Source organism: Cebidichthys violaceus, unplaced genomic scaffold, assembly GCF_023349555.1.
Source record: "Cebidichthys violaceus isolate CVI_PGR_0920_01 unplaced genomic scaffold, fCebVio1.0.p SCAF_21, whole genome shotgun sequence".
In the NCBI taxonomy this organism is placed as follows: Eukaryota; Metazoa; Chordata; class Actinopteri; order Perciformes; family Stichaeidae; genus Cebidichthys; species Cebidichthys violaceus.
Window position 1 is genome coordinate 9,249,923 of NW_027176384.1, and position 19,213 is coordinate 9,269,135.

The 19,213-nt window shown below is 40.6% G+C and overlaps 1 protein-coding gene across 3 annotated transcripts; it reads right to left on the reverse strand.

The window, feature by feature from the left end:
• Positions 1–885: 885 nt before the first annotated feature.
• Positions 886–14,266, reverse strand: syt10 (synaptotagmin X). Of its 3 annotated transcripts, none has more exons than XM_068717208.1 (7): positions 13,535–14,266; positions 12,423–12,816; positions 9,111–9,672; positions 7,426–7,546; positions 6,900–7,071; positions 6,570–6,699; positions 886–4,826 (listed from the first exon to the last, which is right to left on the reverse strand). In XM_068717208.1, the coding sequence occupies exons 1-7, from the start codon at positions 13,719–13,721 to the stop codon at positions 4,755–4,757; spliced, it is 1,638 nt and encodes a 545-aa protein (XP_068573309.1). In that variant the 5' UTR covers positions 13,722–14,266; the 3' UTR covers positions 886–4,754. The 3 variants fall into 3 exon arrangements, with proteins under 3 accessions (XP_068573309.1, XP_068573308.1, XP_068573310.1); XM_068717207.1 differs by having other exon boundaries at positions 13,520–14,266; XM_068717209.1 differs by having other exon boundaries at positions 12,423–12,979; positions 13,520–13,606.
• Between the last annotated feature and the right edge of the window lie 4,947 nt (positions 14,267–19,213).

A 19,213-nucleotide genomic window follows, 5' to 3' on the forward strand; every position in this document is an offset into this window, starting at 1 on the left:
AATCTAAAAACTGTCCAACTTATACTTGCATGTCTCATTCAAGGTGATTCAAGGTGCCAAGAGAAAAACCCAGTTTGAGTCCAATTTGAATGATACATCCATTTGTTTGAAGGCCAATCAGATCCTCTTTTCAATCACAAGATCTTTGCATTTTGCAACTTTTGAAAGTCATCACTCCAACAACTTTATTCTGCTTCCTAACAATCTCAAAGTTAAAAGTATAATCATGGCGTCCCTGTTACAAAATGTTCTAACCGGCCTTTGCACTTGCGTTGCTGGATGACGTTTGAGGGCTTTGCTGCAGAAGTTGAGCTCACCCTTTGCTAAGACATTTTGGCTATATCCTTCAAATGCATATTGTAGACCCTTCTGTCTGCTTCTCTCTGAAATAGCTTTTTTGTTTTTCCGAAACATAGATAATATTTCAGTGCAATTAGTGACAGTGTGGGCTCCATGATAACGTTAGCTCTGACCGCTAGAATTCTGATCAAATTCCCTTCAATCAGCATATCCCGCCTAATCTTGACCACTTCTTCAGTCTGGATGACTCGTCCAGTGTGTGTCAAGTGACAAAATGCTAAACAGCGTTGCCAGTGTGAGGTCCCTGTGATATGTTGTTGTTGAACGTTAACAAAATAATCCTAATTTTATCTTGAAAAAAATGACACGATGCTCAAATTGTCTGGTACACTAGTAGATATCCATGTAACAGTAAACAAAACCCCATAGAATTTGATTTCTTTTGTCAAAAAGTTGAGTTAAAGATGGAACAAATGCCAAAGGCAGGACTCTATTCAGAGATTAAGAATTTAGTATTCTGTTAATTAATGCTGTTTATAACAAATATATAATTCTGCCTTCCCAGACAAAGAGAGAGACCTGCTGTGACTCTTCATTTTGTATTTATTTAGTTAAAATACATATGAAACAGATACAATAAATCATATTCCAAATGTTTACTTTAAAGTGTTACAAAAGTTATCACAAACTGTACACGTCATGACAGCAGTTGCACTTGTTCTTGCTCGATATAGAATCAACCAATATGCAAACAATTACAGATCAAAGCTCTAAACTGCTAAACATGGAATAATAAGGTAGAGTTGGTGTCACTGGGTCTCCAGTTTGATTAATTGTTCACAACTATTACAGAACGTGTATAAATTGTACTCAATTACAAGTCTGAGCTGTTCAAATTATCACCAAACAATAGAAATACATTGTGATGTTTCTATCTCCATAAGTTCACGACAACTTCTTAAATTTCACGTTTGAATACAAACAGTGCCATTGACAAGTATACTATTTACAAATGTTTTAAATTTGAATACTATAACATATTAATTTCTTACATTTTCCCTCACTAGGTGTGTTTTTAGAGAGGTGGGAGGCATGCTACAAGTACAAATATTTCTTTTTAATATTAAGGGCAGTGCACGGGGGAAAAAAGCGTCATTATATATCCATGTGCAAGTAAGATAACAGTACACAGCCTTGTTTTCTAATTGCTATGTTGGCTTTTTATTAGTTTCTTATTACTCGCATATGAGGAGGAGCTGAGTCAATGTTCCGAGTCAGATGCATTGAACATAATTGTATATGGCTTCATGTAAAAAAAACCCACATGTAACAGTTTTAAATGTGTATGGATTATAATTCCCTGAATTTGTAACTGGTGAGGAAAAGTTGTGCAATAAAGTTTGTGTTCAAAATTGCATACTTGCGTATTGATACTACATACTTGATCAATATGTACTCCATACTACCCACTAAATGATGAACAGTTAGCATACTGTTCACACTATACAATACGTCTTCTCTGGGACACATGACTGTATCAATCAAGACCTTACCAGTCATCACATCAACTCTTCCACTCAATTTAATATTTTTCAGTATGAATGCAAATATGTTTTCAACAGTACCTATGTGAGCTACCATGCTTTTTTTCCTCAACTGTACTTAAACGTCACTCGCCGTCATTTTCTGATTATTTTATCCAACCTATTAATACCGACTGTCCGCCATTGGACAGTCCGAAGAGCGGCAAAACATAACCGATTGTCCATCATATTTAGTATGAAAAGTAGGTTAGTATGCGATTTCGAACACAGCCCACCTGTGTTACTCTACTTTATGTTTTGGTGCTGTTTGGCCAATTGAGCTCACGAGCTAAGCTCCGCCCCCCCCCCCCCCCTAGTTACTGTTGTGCCGCCTGTCAAGCTTTCCATTTTCACACGGCACATCATGCGGTTTACGATAACAATGGTGGCCGATTTAACAATCGAAATACATTGTCATTTTCAAAACAACAGGCTCTATATTTCAGTCACAGGTCGACAAAAGCAGCCTTTCATTTCTAGCTGACAACCTTCAATTTTCTCGGCTCAAACGACATCTGTCACGAGAAGATTTGCTCAGCGAGCTAACGGATTAGGCTAAAGTTAGCTTCATGATTTGACTTCTTAAGTCAAACCGAGAACCTGATCTCTACATACCGTACATATAATCATGTTGAAAGGCCGAGGCTAAAGAAGCATGTCCCGGTCAAAAAGTCAGCATGGTTCTGTTCTTGTATTTCAGTGTAAAAGTAGTAGTTCTGGTACTATTAAGTATGATAAGGAAAAATGTATGATTACGTTCTACTATTTCATTCAAGTATAACCCCGTTTAGCTGCTTAGTTTACAGAGATAGATAGATTATGCTTCTACCTTTAACGTTAAAAGAGAGAACTAACCAAGGTGAATGTAATGCCGTCTCAGGTAACGAATGTAAACTTCCACAGTCGGTGTGCTGATTGTGAACAGGGCTTCTTTGTTTTTATTTTCTTGCCTATAGCCTCATTAAATGAAGCTAGATGTAAGGATGGGTTTTTGTACTGTAGGTATTACGCTAGTTAGCCAGGCATGCTAACGTTTGCAGCTTAAGTTAGAGCAGATAAACACACTGTTCAATCCATTCTTTACATTATTGGTCTTGTATTTTTTATTTTGGAGACGGTAAAAACCAAAGCTTGACAGGCTTGCTGTGCCTGGTTATGGTTATTAAGCTATAACTTTCCGAATCATTGGCACATGCATTATTTAGGGGGACATTTGCAGTTTAAACAACAGTTTTAATTATAATTTAATAAAGTTATAGGCGTAATACAAATGAGTCAAATGAAACAAATTTATAAGTGCTGCTATTTCAATTTGCAATTATATGCTGAAAATGATCTGGTGTGTACAAAAATAAATATGAAGTTGTCATACATAAAGTTTTGTATATCTCTCTGTATATGTTTGCTATGAATCTTCTCCGGGGTCACATGGTGAAAAAAACTTAACCGTGTAAATCCTAGCAGCTAATGAAAGCCTGATGTTAGACTTAACTTCCCACGCTTGATGACAAAGCTTTGTGTCGACATGATGGTTACAACTTTGACACAAAGCACAGCAGCTAGTAGGGGTGGGGTAAAAAAATCAATTCAGCATAGTATTGTGATGATTCAATACACTCATGCAAAGTATCAACCTTTTATTATATAACCTTTAATGTTGCAAAAGCAAATGTATCCTTTCGGTAACAATTGATTTTTCAGTCCTCTAGATGGTGCTGAGTTTTTCCAGGAGCAGTCATGGATGAAGTCAGCGGGATTGGCAGGAAGTTAGTCGAGTGTGTGTAAGTTTGTCTGCTATTCTGACAAACCCATTTCACTGCAATAAAATGCTAAAAGTGAAATGAACCGAGTGGAAAAAACAGGTAAAATGTTGCAATATACCGCATAATGTTTAAGACTGTATCCTTACTGAAGTATCATCGTAATAGTGTATCGTGGGGCCTCCCATAGTAGCTAGCACCTAATTGTATGACAGTTTCAAACACTGTTGCGAGGACAGACAGGCGTCTGTTCAGGTGCAAAGTAACAGCAAGGTTAGCTCAATAATCAGCACCTTAAATATACTAACTTGTACGTACTTCTTTGCTAGAATCGAGGACACGGATTACAAAACTGTTTGCACCTTTTTTTTTTTTTTTTTTTAACCATGTGACCACAGATGGACTTTAGTAGTTTGCTACATGTATCTGCTACACTTCCTCTACATCTGAGAGTCCTGTTGACTTTTCTAATATCAGCAGGTTGATTAACGGCTGGTTTTATACAGCGGTGACATTTGTGACTGAAGAATTTCAAGAGAGATTTACCCAGCCCTTGTAGATGCTCAATTACCTGCATTCTTCAGCCAAGACCCGGATGAATGTTTGTCATCAAGTAAATGTTTTCTTGGCATTGAGCAGCGTAGCCCTTTAACTTCCTGCCGTTTCGAAGGGAAGTGCTACCTCACTACAGAGCTCTAGGGCCAGAGGAAAAGAATGTTGCTCAAAATCTTAAAAAGGTTGATGCAGCTGCAAGTGAATCCTAGGTGACTTCTTGCAGTGAGTCCTACCATTCATGTGGTCTGTGTAAATGTAAAAGCTTTTGGGGAATTTCAAAGCAGATGTAAGAAAAAACATTCATCAAATCAAATGACAGTGAGTGCATATCCAGCGCTGTAGAGAACTTGAAGGACTCGAGTTCAAATGAACAAACGAGAACAATTTTAATACAACCTTTTTGTTTTTGTTTTAGAAGCATATATAAGAAACGCGTCGGAATGATTTTTTCATACAACGTGCTCACAAGAGACTCACAGCTGACACAGCTTGTCAGCAACTCTAAACAGACACCTGGTCTTTGACAGGGTTGGTGTCACCACGCCACCAGCGATCATCAGGGCGTCTGCGGAGGTTTGGGTGAGGGACAGGAACCTTGACTCTCAAAGCTTGCTGCTCTTCCAGGCCACTGCAAGGTAAAATATCACAAAGCACAACACATTGTAGAGGCTGTGCCGCCAATTTAGTGGTGACTAAACAGGTTATTTCTACTAGTCCTCAGGATGTACTGTGATCATAGGCAAAAGAAAACAAAATAGAAGTTGCATCGACTCAGCCGGGTCTCAGCCACAGCATGTGGTGAAAAAACCATTATCGTGATTTCTAATATATTTCCTTTACTTTTGTGGCGTCCACATCGGTTATAAACTTACTCGACCATCTCTTTTGTGTTTCAACGTACTTTGTCAATTTTGACATCAGCAGCGAGGAGATGCAGTGCGAGTGTATTTTGTTGCATGATGGCAATGAGGCAATTCGCCAAGGCATAACAACAGTTTAACTCTGTAACGACATATGAGTCGTATGTCGTGATTCAATATGTGGTCTTAAATTTTCCCCTGAAAATTGCCTGCAAAAAAATGACCTCCCTTCAGGAGTGCACTGTCTGTTTGGCTATTGTGACAGATTCCAGCATTTTGCACAATGGGGAAAAAAAGATAAGACTTTATTGATCCACTAATGGGATTATCACCTTCACAAACTCACGGAGCTATCAGGAGATTGTTAGATACATGTGAAACCACTCTTGCAGCAAAATCCTCTTCTGTTTGCGTGCTTCTTAGTGTCTCACCAAAATATAGCATAACACACAGCTTCCAATTTAAACTTCCCGTTAAGCTTGTGGAGCAGGCGTAAAAAAGCTCTTCCACTGGTCTGGACACCCTCGCTGTCTCGTTTGCTGTACCTGGAGTGTCGTCGCAGGATTATTTCTAATGCTTTCTGCATGATTTAATAATGTTACTTTTGTATGTTTAGCATACTAATCTAGTTTAATCTTTGACAGAATACCCAAGAATAAAACAAGATTTATAAATATATAACAAACACAAGCCAAGTTGACTGTATTCCCATATCGTCATGCAATTAGTGTTTATTACAGAACAATGTTTTGACATGAGCTACAGAGGACACAGTTTTTGCTTATGATCACAGTTTTTTTTTTTTACCAAAGCTTATGAAGTAGATTTACCACTGAAAACGGGTAATCACCTGTGTTTTCCTATTCGTCGGATGGGGAGTGGGTGGAGCAAAAGAGGAAGAAACATTGATAAGATGTAAAATATGAAATACATTACAGGGGGTGGGGGTGGGGGGGGGGGGGCACAGTTGGCCTTCCAGCAACTGTAAATCTGTCTTACTAGACATCCAAAGCACCTTCAGCGCGGTTTTGTTTGCGGTTCGCTTTTGCTGTTGGTCCAGAAAAAAAGCTCCATTGTCCTCATTGAACAACGTCATATCTCTTTTTAGTTGCTACATGAGTTAAATGCACATGCATGAAACATGTGAGTAAGACAGTATTGGAGTTGTTGGAAAGCACCTTTAACCAAACTAGGCTAGCTGAATGCAGAGAGATTTGATTGATGTCGATCTTTTAACTGACAGTGAATACATTTACAAAAATCAAAAAAAATCCTTTCAAGCTCATTATTTATATATATATATATATATTCTTTTTTGTGATTTTCACAGAAAAATACCCTGATTGATTTTTAGAAGGAGTAGATTGGACTAAAATCCTTTTTACCCAGATTTGCATGTCCCCATGTACCACTTGTACACTTGTTCCTCCTGCCGGAAGGAGGACTGCTCAGAATATAATTTCAGTATTAGTAAATCGGGAGAAAATCAGGGATAAAAGGCGTGTCTGTACCTCTCCCAGAGCGTGCCAGTGAGTGATGGGCTTCCGCGGGTAAGCCAACATTTCGTTCCAGTGATCTCGTCCAAGACCCTCGGCATCTGGCCCGGTGCGACACACGCCGATCACCTCGTTGTGTCCAACTCTGTAAGTAGTAAAACACACACAAAGACACATTTTGGATGCACATCTTCTAGTAGAACAGACACACACAAAAAAAAAAATCAATGATCGATGTCGGTGTTTGAGAGCTTTTGTTGATCAAAGTTACCCTCCAAAACAAAAAACCAATTCTCCTTCTATCAAATGATCCTGTACCGTATAAAAAGGATCTGCTGGACTTACCGATCATAATCCATCACCATGATGGACAGACTGACTTGTTCCACGTTCTCTGGGGGAATGTCGAAGATGATGGCCTCGTTGTACACTGGGTTGAGCGTGCTCTTCTTGGTGGTTGTTTTTCGCTTCTTTAACCTCCGTCCATCGCATATCAGGTAAACCTTCACGTACGGGTCTGGGAGACATGTTTACTGTCACATGATGATGATTTCAACCAAAACTTACGATACAAACATTAAGGGAAATTATTCCGAATGTTCTATGCACATGTCATTTCACACTCAGGTGTTCAGAAGCTCCACAAAATACAAACCGTTTCCTTTTTCACAGTGGAAAGTACGGCTGACGGACATATTCTGACAGATTGTAATATTATATAATTGCAATCATTTGTCCTCTCTGGCCCCATTACTTCTCGTCTCCATTTCTAATCTTAAGTGGCCAGCTGCTGTGTCGTTTCAGCTAAGTTCGATTTATAGCTCGGTATGTGCTTTTGATGTGAGCCACATCTTATTCGCTGTCGGGTTACCTGAAGAGCCTGTGATGTCCATGGCTTTGAGGTTTCTGCATTTGATGACCGTTAGGGTCATTCTTCCTGCTGTGGGGAGGTAGCACAGCGAGTACATGATCTCTCCCAGGTCAATACTCTCCTAGAGGACAAAGAAAAAAAACAAATCAAAATGCCAACGTTAAGGAGTAAACAGGTCGGTAAATAAAGGAGGTTGTATGTTGTCAGCTGGTACCTATCACTATTAGTCATTCTTAATCGTCACTATTCATCTCATCTCCCGGCTGTTAAACACTAGCTTCTTAATAGTTGTAATGAATGATTTGTTTTTTAGCCACACTAGCATCAGTCTCTAATGATGGCAGCGTCAGGTGGTTTCCTACTTTGGTCCAAACAGAAATATCTCAACTATATGTTGGTTTGCCTTTCGTGATCTCCTGACTTTCCATCTAGCAGCATCACTAGGTCAACATTTACATTTGTCCTAAAACTTTGCTTTGTGATCAAATACCTGCAAAAACTATAGACTGCATAGAAGAAGTGGACGTAGTCACCGTGACGCCACCCATTGGTTTGTGTACAACAGTTGTGACCGTTCGAGTTAGGCATTTTGGCCGTCGCCAAGTAGTTTGTCGTTTTTCATACGACAAACTACTGAGTTAACTTCTAGAGAAACTGAAACCCTTTTTTTAAACATTTGAAAGAAGAGCTGCATTGGCTTATTGTCTCAGCAGTTAGGTTTGTTGGCAGTAGAGTGTTCATATTATTGTGGTCGGTGGCACATGAAATTATAAATGGCGACTTTAAATATCAATCAAGTGTATCACAAGTCAGCAGTGGAATTACTCACATACATGTGCCATAAAAGCTGTCTCTTACACACATACACACTTTAAGAGTAATACATCCAACCCCTAAATCTCAGGTATAAATGCACTAAGTCACTGACGCTGGCCTCAGGTCTATCGACACGGGAGGAAGTTACACACTGTTCCTTTTGAAAAAAATCAAATAAATCTATATTTCTCATTGAAAGCCAATAAATAAGCACAGGTAAACTTAGTTGAGAACACAGAGAATCTTCTGTAGTCAGTCTGTATGCAAAACTGAATCTAAAGTTCTTCTGTTGCTGTTAATATAGTCGACAGAAGCTATTGTGAACCTCACAACAATGGCTCAGTGTTGGTCAAACATTCATGAATAAAGCAGAGGCTCTTGAGTAAACTGTGATAACGTAGGAGTGAAATGCATTCTGGGCTGAATAACCACTTCATACTGTATGAGGCCAAACTCTCTACAGTGCGCAATACCCTGATTGTGTAAATACTTCAAAGCTTGGGAGTATATTGCCGCGGTTCATCTAACTTGTGATCGCATCGTTTACTTCTGTTGCTATATTTATATCTGAGGAATACCCAGCAGTTTCTGGAAAATGTGTGTGGGTGTTTGGCTGACGAAATGCATTTCCCGAAAGCCTTTTAATTATGCAGTGTGTTTCCACCTGCCATGTTCGTGGAACGTTGTTGATGATGAATTCTGGTCATTAGAAGTGATTCAGTGCAATACTTCCTGTTTAGACCTTTTCTAAAAATAGTATAAATTCCCGGTTGACTCGGTGATGGCAAAGATGTGCGACATTTCTTACGTAGCAACAATGTCCGCACGTGTGAGGATTTGGCAGTGTGTAAGTGTGAACGCCAACTCACTGTAGTCGCTGCATGAATATCCTTCCACACCACGGCCTCCCTGGAAAGATCAGAGAGTTCAAAGAGGTTGTCCACCACCACCTCGCCGATCATATCGTGGCTGGTGAAGCGGTCGAAGTCGTAGACGCTGAAGTGCAGCTTGCGGTTGCAGATCTCATCATACACCACCGGGAAGCAGAAGGTCTCGTCAAACATTGGGTTCAGATTCTTGCGGTGGACGCGCGTCTGGTACTTCTTCTTCCTCTCCGGCAGCAGGTAGATCTTCACGTACGGGTCGGAGGTGCCCGTGAAGTCTTTGGCGGGCAGGTCCAAGGCCTTGAGGATTGTCACCACCAAAGCTTGCTCCTCGTAGTCGTAACACAGCGAGAAGCTGAGCTTTCCGCAAGTCTCCACGGGCTCTTTGGCTCCATCCTCCGAGTCCACAGATTTCTGCTTGTAAAGTTCGGGTTTTATTCTTCCAATGCTCACCGTAGAAGACTGGCGGAGAGGCACCGTGTCCATGCTGAAGTCAAAGCTGGTGACATTCATCTGACGAGGCAGGTGGCGCCGGAATGAATTGTGCCTGTTGGAAAGGTTAAAGGGCATCTGGTAAATGTCTCAAGTGTCTCATGTGTGTTATGCGTGAGTGGCTTTGGTATGATGAGCGCTAATGGTTTGTCAGGAGAGAGCTACTACCTGAAAAGCTTCATGCATAATAATGAGGTGCTCATGGAACAAGCATTGAGACAATTACCGTCTGGTACAATAGCTCAAAAAATGGTTTTGGCTCGTCTTTAGTCTTCAGGAAAGAAGCACAAAAATCTAGCTGAGATGTATAAATATTTACTGAACAACTAACTGTAATACTGTCCAAGACAACACTTACTTTGAGGCATAACCTTCAAAATGCCGGATGCACATTAGCAAGTAATAGCTTAAAATGCTCTGTGAATCAGCCAATCATATGCCATACACATACTGTCCCTTTGAGCCTATTAAAGTGGCTTAATTTGCCTAAAATCCAGACCTCACAACCTTGATTTTAAGGACAATGTGCCCTACTACAAAGTACATTCAACATCCTTTCTCTTTCTTTGTCAACGCTGACTGTTTTGTGGAGAAACAAAAAACATCTCTAGCATTCAGACAAATTACCTGAATGCAGTAAATTTCTGTGAAGTTGAAAACAAATGAAATAAAACGACGGCTGTGTTTGACTCGCCAATCTTGTCACCTAGCAACTGGCCCTCCTCCTTTCTGACGGTTAAGACGACCACAGCGGTCTGACAGCCGTGGCACAAATGATACGGCACCGGAAGCACAGCTGAAGATTTAATTCTCTGCACTTGAGTACTGTAAACAATATAGAAGGCTGCATGTTGTCTAAGAGCCAGTACAAACCTGAAGGTAAAAATAAATGCTTGAAGTGCAACCTAAACACAATAAATACTAACTGGACAGAGAATACTAGGAGTTATTTGCCTTTTGCGGTTATCCTCTTTAAACATAACATCCTTTCAATCCACTAGGGGTTACACCAAATCCACTACTAACACCGGAAATAACACCCTTATTTTTTGCTATTTATCTCTAAAGTTATAAATATCACAAACATAAACAAAGAAGTTCATGAAATTATTGGGAAAGAATCTCCATCTTGACAATCATGCGCCCACTGTGTATTTTCAGGCTGTCCAAGATTTAGAGCTGAGACGATGAGGTGATCAAACAATTTTAAAACTATTTTGATAGTCGGTTATAGTTCAAATAAAGTGAGAAATACTTGCTGGTTCCAGCTTCTCAAATGTAAAGATTAGCTTTTTTTTTTTTTCTTCTCTTGCATTCATCTGTAGTAATGAAAAAGAATCCTTAATTTTAGCCCAATCATTGTCCTGTCTGTAAATCCAACTGTGAACTAATACATGTAAAAACAATGAAAAAACACAACAAAGAGACATAATTTGTTTGGAAATGTGAGGATTATATTTTCCTTCGGTTTGTCCTTGTAGTTTTGTAAAGCAACAGGGCTTCAGACCATTCCTCTTAAAGGGACAGTGTGTAGGATTTGGTACCACCTAGTGGTGTAGTTGCCGATTGCAACCAACCAAATACCCCTCCTTTCACTCCTACCTTTCCAAAACTGTGTTAGCGTGAACAGCAGAATGCACAACCGTCATAACGCCCTTTGCCTCACTCAGACGGCATCCTTGCCATAATCACCCGACTCTAGGAGCAAAAGAAGTCAGGTGGAGAACTACGGTGACATTCAGTTAACGTAAAAGGAGTGGAAGGCTCTCTCTAGAGACGGTGTTTGGTTTGTCCGCTCTGGGCTACTGTAGAAACATGGCGGTGCGGTGGAATGGATATGAAGGGCTCACTCTAAGCTGTCGAAAACACAACGATTCATAGTTTCATGTTGTTATACACTAATGAAAACATAGTTATGAATATTATTTTCCATTTCTGCCAATAAATCAAACTAAATCATACACACTGGCCTTTTAAGCTAAGAAAACAGTATTTGGGCTTGAGCTCAGAGCTCATTGCAGGCGTTTTTATCATTCAAAAAGGAAACAATCAGCGATAATAAGGTATTACCGCCCAAGGAGTAGGCGGAAGGATTAAGACGGTAGGCGTTGTAATCTTTAACCTGGCCTTTCTGCATCCCCTGTGGGTGTATAATTCATGAAGACCTTGGTCTCAATGTAATTGAATTAACAATCCGAACAACAAACCGAAGCAACTGTCAATAACGGCTTCCTCTGAGAAACTGAGCGCGGCTGACTGGCGCGCCTCACCAGAAACCAACCTTCCACCATGACAGCTTCCACCCCACAGCACTGCTAATTATGGACGCTCCGATTTAAACACAGTGCTGGAAAGCAAAGAGGAGCGAGAGCTGGTTGTTTTAATTACTGTGGTTGCTTCCCGCCGTTACCACATCAGCTCGACTCGCACGTAACAAAAAAAAAAGAGATTACAGGGTTCAAACTGAAGTGAGGAGAATGTACTGGCTGGCTGAGGAGGAGGAGATTTTTTTTTTATCTTTCTTCTGGACAGACAGTGCAAGAGACACAGCAACATGTGCCAGCGTTTCAAGGGCACAGGATATAGGCCATGCTGTGCTACATGACACGTGTCAAACCACCTCAAGGAACGTGGCTGCACTGCCACTAACTATCAAGACATTTTTTTTTGCTTTGTGCTGGGGGACAAACAAGCCATTGTGGGTTCAAAAATGCTACCATTGTACCGCAACAGGGTGTCATTATCTACGTCCTCGATGCAGGCAGACAGGGAGGGGTTGTGACTGCAGTGGTTCATGTGAGGTACCTGGAGGAGGAGGTTGGCTCTGTGGTCTGCCTCTGGATCTTAGCCTGCTGGCAGAGCTTCTCCCTCAGGGCTGTTTGCACCTCGGCGGGGATGTCTGGAGACGTCTGGCTGATCTTCATGGCCGCCTCCAGGAGCTTGACGGTGCTCCTTCCGTTCGCCTTCACTTCCAGCGGGTACTTCTTCTCCAGCTCCGGCGCTTTGCACTCGGTGACCGGCGGGGAGCCGGGCGGAGGCGCCACGGGGAAACCCACGTGGAGGCCATTTTCGACGTGGGCCGACAGAGCCTTGCTCCTCCAAATGGGCCAGCACAGCTTCCAAAAGACAAAGAGAGAGACTACCAACAGGGCGAGGCCACAGAAACCCACGACCACAGCAAGGAGACTAATAGAGATGTCTACATGTAACCATGGAGAGACCCATAGAGGAAGACAGAGACACGTAAGAAGGAAAGGACAAGCAAGCGAGGGAGACAAAATATGACGGACAAACATGCAAGGGAGAAAGAGGAAAAAAAGGAGAGAAAGCCAGCTGTAAGAAAGAGGGGGCAGCATATGCACCTGTTTGATAAAGCAGGACAATATAACGTCATAAAAAAAAACCTTATTTTAGGAGCCACAGCATCAGGAAAATCACATGTTCAGTGACATAAGTGGGGAAAAAAATCTCCCATTTGCTCCTGACATTTCCTTTTCTTGATGATATTTAAAGTTTGCACTGACTGTGAATCATATGCAATGAAGTGCAATGCAGCTTACTGCAGCTTTTCAAAAGGTGAGACTCAAACTGACACCCAGATTGCAAAGCCTTTCAGATGGCCACCTGTCTGTTTTCCACCTGTTGCTATTTCACCAGTCTGGACTGAGCTGCGGCAAGATGCGTAACAGGTAGAGAAACACTTTCGCTGCAGTTCAATGACATACAACACGCAGCTAAGTGATGTAATAAAGTTTTAACAAGTGAGAGCTGTGGTTTGGGTTCTCTTTTTTTTGTTTTGTTTCAAACGCTGCAACAAGTCAATCTCTCTCTACGACGGGAACAAACGAACGTGACCAATCAGGGGAATTAGGAGAAGAAAATAATGACTTTATTGCATTTACCTGCGTGTCCTTTACCTGGTATGCTGCTCTCCAGGGGAAATATATCCGAACATTTCTCCTGGTCTACGTGTCCCGTGAGACAAAGTTCCGTAATGATTTGGAGAGCCCTTTGGCACAAGGTGATGCTGTCCTCCGTCCGGACACTCATGTCTCTCCTGTTAAGCCATTGCACGCCGGGGGAGCCGGGAGGGCGGTGGTTCATTTGGGCTCCTTTCTTATTTGTTCTTTATGCAGCCCGTCCGCGGGAGAGAGCAAGGAGGCGCGCTGCGTCCTGATCCATATCCAGCGCGCAACGAGAAGCAACTGGCCAAACGCGCTCCCTGCGTTAGATGAACACGCGGCGGGGTGCTGGAGTCCAACCCTTGGCTGCGTCCAATAGCGATGCGCATCAACGTGTGAGTGAGTCCTGTTGGTTGGTGGCAGTAACGGCACTACTTTTTCCAGTAACGACTAGAGTTCTCCGTGTTTGTGTCCCCGCCTTTCGTCCAACACATGCTGGTTTGTAGACTCCAGTCCTCCCAACCCCCAACTGGTCTCTGTCCCCTGTGACCCTGCCTGGACAGTGTACAGAGATGATACATAAGGGATAACAGATGGATGGATCGACTATCAGATCCCTAATTACACTAATTGATCCGATGTCAAAGAGCCACGTGATTACAGCTTTGTGATACTGGTTTGATTATTCATGATATGGTTTCAACAGATGTCATATAAACCCAGTAATACACATTGTGCATTGCTTTAGAAGTATATATCTAAACTGCATTTATTAAAGCATATATAAAGTGTATTTAAGTCTATGACTATACGTCAATTAGTCTAGATTTTTGCATATATATAAGATTTTAAATTTGTCAAGAATATAGGTATATATATTCAGACAAATTTAAAATCTTAATCTGAGCATAACATGGTTTTTGGATTCAAACGTCTTTAATGTCTCACTTTCTTAATTAAAATGATTTATTTTTGGGACGACAGGACAGGTGCAACATGTTTCTCAATTATATTTCAACTTTTTCTCACCATCACTTGACTTGCCAGTAATCTTCAACTCAAACATTGCATGTAAATTATTTTAAAAAGGGATCAGGATGCAAAGCTGTTATTACATGTCAGCTGTGACATGTCTAAATTAGAGATTATTTTGTCTCAAAATTACAATTTAAGAATAACATATCCCTATTACAAACAATGTCATGTTTTTATTACCCTTTTGACACATGTGAAGCTTACACCATGTGTCTTTCACAGTTTCATAGCTAATGTTATATTTTTATTGCACATAACCGCATATCATATTAATATATCGATATATTTTGAATTACAGGTTATGACTTAAAATGCATAACACATGGGCTAATTATTACTGTTTCATGTTATTATTTCAGGATGTTTTTATATCTTTCCTGAGTAAATTGTCTAGATGGCTTCCCAACACCAGCAGACACCAACAGAGACTTTGATGTTCATGTGTATATGGACAACTACATTTACTTTATTCTCAACCACAGAACATAAGACTTAAAACAGGCGAGGAAGCCAAAAATTCAAAAAGTTCAAGGATCCTTTGTCACAAAGGCGACATTGTTGCCTCCACTGCAGGAGAACAACCCTTATCCAATGCTCTCAATGCCAATGGGGGGCACAAAACTGTAGCCAGGGGAAACTGGAAATTGCGTTGAAAAAAGAGAAAACAACAGCTGCATTGAAAGAGTGACAAATATTGCCGTTCTTACTAACCTGTCCTGAAGGAGATGACCCAGAACAGGAAATAAAAACCCTCTTCACAACCCAACCACAGCCATGTGATCATCTGTGTTTCCACAAATGATCTCGTATCTTTGCAATAAATTGTTGTTCTTCAAGTCCTCATATTTGAGCAGCTCGTGATTTTGAATTTTTAAAGCATTGGATACTTCAACTTCATAAATGTAAATAAATAATAAATAAATAATTCCATGCAGTATTCCCATGCATATAAAGTGATATACATATTTATGTTAAACATTTGAAATAAGTTCAAACATACTTGGATTCGGTGAGTCTTTCTGCAGCTTTACGTTCACGTCCTGTGAACTCATTTTTCATGACCAAATACATTACATGTCTGTCTTCTTCTTTTGAATCTACTTACAATACATGTGGAATCTTGGACATTACAAGATGAATGAATAGAAATTAATAAAATAATACATTTTGTCCAAGTTGCTGTCATCAAATTGCTTGTTTTGTAAAAATATTGAACCTACAACATTATAAAATAGAGAAAAGCTAGAATTATTAATTGATTTAACAAATGATTCATTAATCTATGAATCTATGAATCGACCAATAATAGTTTTAGCTCGACTTTCTCCAGTACTTCTAACAATATAACAGTTTGGTTTTGGCTGCTTGCTTGGCTGTAGACTCTCGTTTCCTTCGCCGTTTGTTTCTGATTAGCTTATCATCCCAATGTTCAAAATGGTTCCCACTCTCCCAATAAAATGACGTTCCCACATCACGAAGCCAAAACCAGAAGGCTGTTTGGCAGACCTACAGAATTGGGAATTAACCGAACAGAGAGGCAAAAATAATTAACTGCTGTACCGAATTGGAGTAGGCAAAGCCGACTTGATTCAATATCACGCAACTGATATGAGCCACATGAGCAGGCAGCCTGCAGTTTGGCGGTCTCGGCTGTGTGGACAGTAATGTTATCATTTAATAGGACGGTGCTCTTTAGGACGCAGAAGGACAATTAAAGCCACTTGTGGCATTTTGCAGTCATGGATAACTTGAATATCCCAAAACAGACTCCATGCAAAACTTTGCTTCAAACGTTTGTCAAGCACTTTTGTGCATCTCTTGCTCCCCCCCCAGAGTGTTTGATTTCCTTTGGCGGTTTATTACCAACCTCGAATCCTCTGACATGAGGGACGTGAATCCATAAGGGCCCGTCTTCTTGACAACGCTACACATATTGTCAGCAAACTGTCTGGGAGATTGGCTTTGTGTCCGAGGTAATGTCCTCCGTTTAATGTCCAGAGTAGCTTTGTGAAGATAAATAAACAGCATTTGTGCTGTTGGTGGAGCCCACTGAGTGGAAAATCAACTCCACTTTAAAATGCATTTTGTAAAGTTGCGTATATATTGTTAAAGGTTACCAATTTGAAGGCTGAAAGGAGGGAGTGCCGACGATGAAGGGCTAGTGTGTGATTATGTTAATGCAAACTTGTAAATACTAAAGCAATCACTGCCCACTCTGTCTGTATTACCCAGTTGTTGTTTTTTCTCCCAAACAAAAAGAAAGAAGCAGAACATGTAAAACTCCAACTGTGCCTCTTAGCGAATTGTTGAATGTGAATTATCCCGTCTGGAATGATTTACGTTACAATCATGTCTGCATTGCAGTGTTCTCAAAACCAGTTGGGTCAAGATAAACTATGGTAAAATGTTACGGTTTGTTCTTATTTACACAGTGCTAAGAGCAACAAGTCCTCATACATTAAGGATGTAATTATCATGAGTGTGGTCTGATCAGCAATGTTTATGGTTAATGTCTCTTTGAGTTAACGCAACTAAAACTACCTACTGAAATGTAGGGAAATATTGTGATCATTTTAAAAGTGACTGACAGCAGGAGATGGACTTTTTCTTGAATAATCGTTTCTTAACCTCAACCAACTTATTTCCACCCAAACTGTAAAATTTCCCTAATTAAGTTGTTTTTTGGGTCCAAACCAGCTCCAGTTTAGAAAACACTTTTGTAATGGCAAAGCTGGTTTAGAATAGTTTTAGAGGGGGAAATAGTTGTTTGATTTGTTGCTAACACCACATGTTGATGCTAACACCACCTGAGGTTTTTTGCAAAGTGTCTCTGGGAGTTGTGGCAGATAATTGTAATGCTAATCGTCCTGCTGTAATCAAACATGTTTATGAGAGAGTCTCTTTTGGGCCTTCAGTGGAGTTTATTTTAGGCTAATCAGTCGATTGATTGAAAGTAACACCGGCACTCTTCATGTCTCACTAAATCATTTGTCTCTGAATCTGAAATCATTTGCTTTGAATCCTTTCTCCTTCCAGAGGCAGATGACTGATTAGATAAACGTACTTGGACAATTTGTTCGATGATTAGTCCCTGGGAGACTAAATCATCTTGTACAGATGTTCACAGAGATAACATCAATCAAGCACCACTGAGTTGTTGTATTGTTTAGTATTGGTATTGATTTTTATCATCAGTGAGTATATGTAGCATTACTCTTCTATATATATAAATTGAAATGGATTTTCAATATTCACAATTCTCCAATTTGGCACCTACAAAGAATACGTTTTTGGCAAATTGCTTTCCAAACATTGTCGATGCTTTCAATGAGGCCAAATCCACCCCAGGACTGAACCCACTAGACAATACTTCACACAGCGATGCTGCCAGTAGAGACACATGTACTATGTGAGTAAAACTATTGAAGAAAAGGTTATATCTCTGTTTCTAAACTTTGGTTGCGTTTCTGTCTGTTTAGTTGCGCGAGGACAGAGTCTGAGAATGTCAAATGTCATGGTAAATGTCAGGGGAGTTGGCCACCAAGACGGCAGCGTGAAAGTGTCGGAGGGTACTGAATGTTCCGAGTCTTCTACTTGCACAAGAGGTAAACAGTAAACAGGGGAGAGTCTCCAAGTTCTATCAAGCTGAGCAAATATGAGAGGAAATATTGTTTGGCTTTAAGACGTACCTGTTCGGGACGCGCAGATTGATTGGTCTCTGGTGTTGCTGCTTTCGTGAGAACCGCTTATCCAAGACCCCGTCATTCACCCCCGTCAATTTTCTGCATCCCGTTATATTTATCTTGAATAGGTAAAACGGCCATTTTGAAGAGATATCCGTTCGATAAAACAGAACTTTGCTTTATGCATGTGTCATTGGAAACATATGGATGTTAAATACTTGAATTTTCTGTATTCAACTCTCATATGAGACCGAATAAATGCATTCAGGTTGAACAAACCGCTAGCCTTTCCTATTAGATTCAATGTTATAAGTTGGCTACAATTAGCAGCACGATACGAGCATTCAGGTAAACTCAAGTGGCTCGAAGGTGTACAGAAGATACACATGTTAAATAAGAGACGATGGAAGAAATTCAGCAACTCTATTTGGCGACCGTAATCAAATCTAACCCACCTGTGCCGACCCAAGTCTTTGGGAATGACTCCACTACACACTGTGTCCATAATGCACGACTAATAAATATGTCCCGTAGATTTACCTCAGCAATACTCCCGCCAAGTGTGAAGTCGATCAGGATAACTGAGAAAAAGGAAGGACCGACATACAAAGAATCCTTCTGAATCAGTTCGATAACATCAGCAGATGTTTTTGTTGTTGTTTTTGGGGGGCATTAACAGACTAACTAACATCACATTAAAACAAAAGCTGTCATCTTTAGTGTTACAATATTCCAGTGAACGCAGGCAGCCGAGGAGCCTCGTGGCGACGGACATGTTTTTAAGATCACAGTCTGTTACATCGGCTGACATTAAGGCAGCCTGCCAGTGAGAAGTGATTTAGTCATTAACATTCATGAGCGGGAACATGGGTGGCTTCCAGCACGCTGCGCCGCTGACGAAAACAAAGCAACAGCCAGCACAACACCGAAATTGCAGCTGCAATTGATTCATTTTGGAGACAGTGAGGGCGTAATC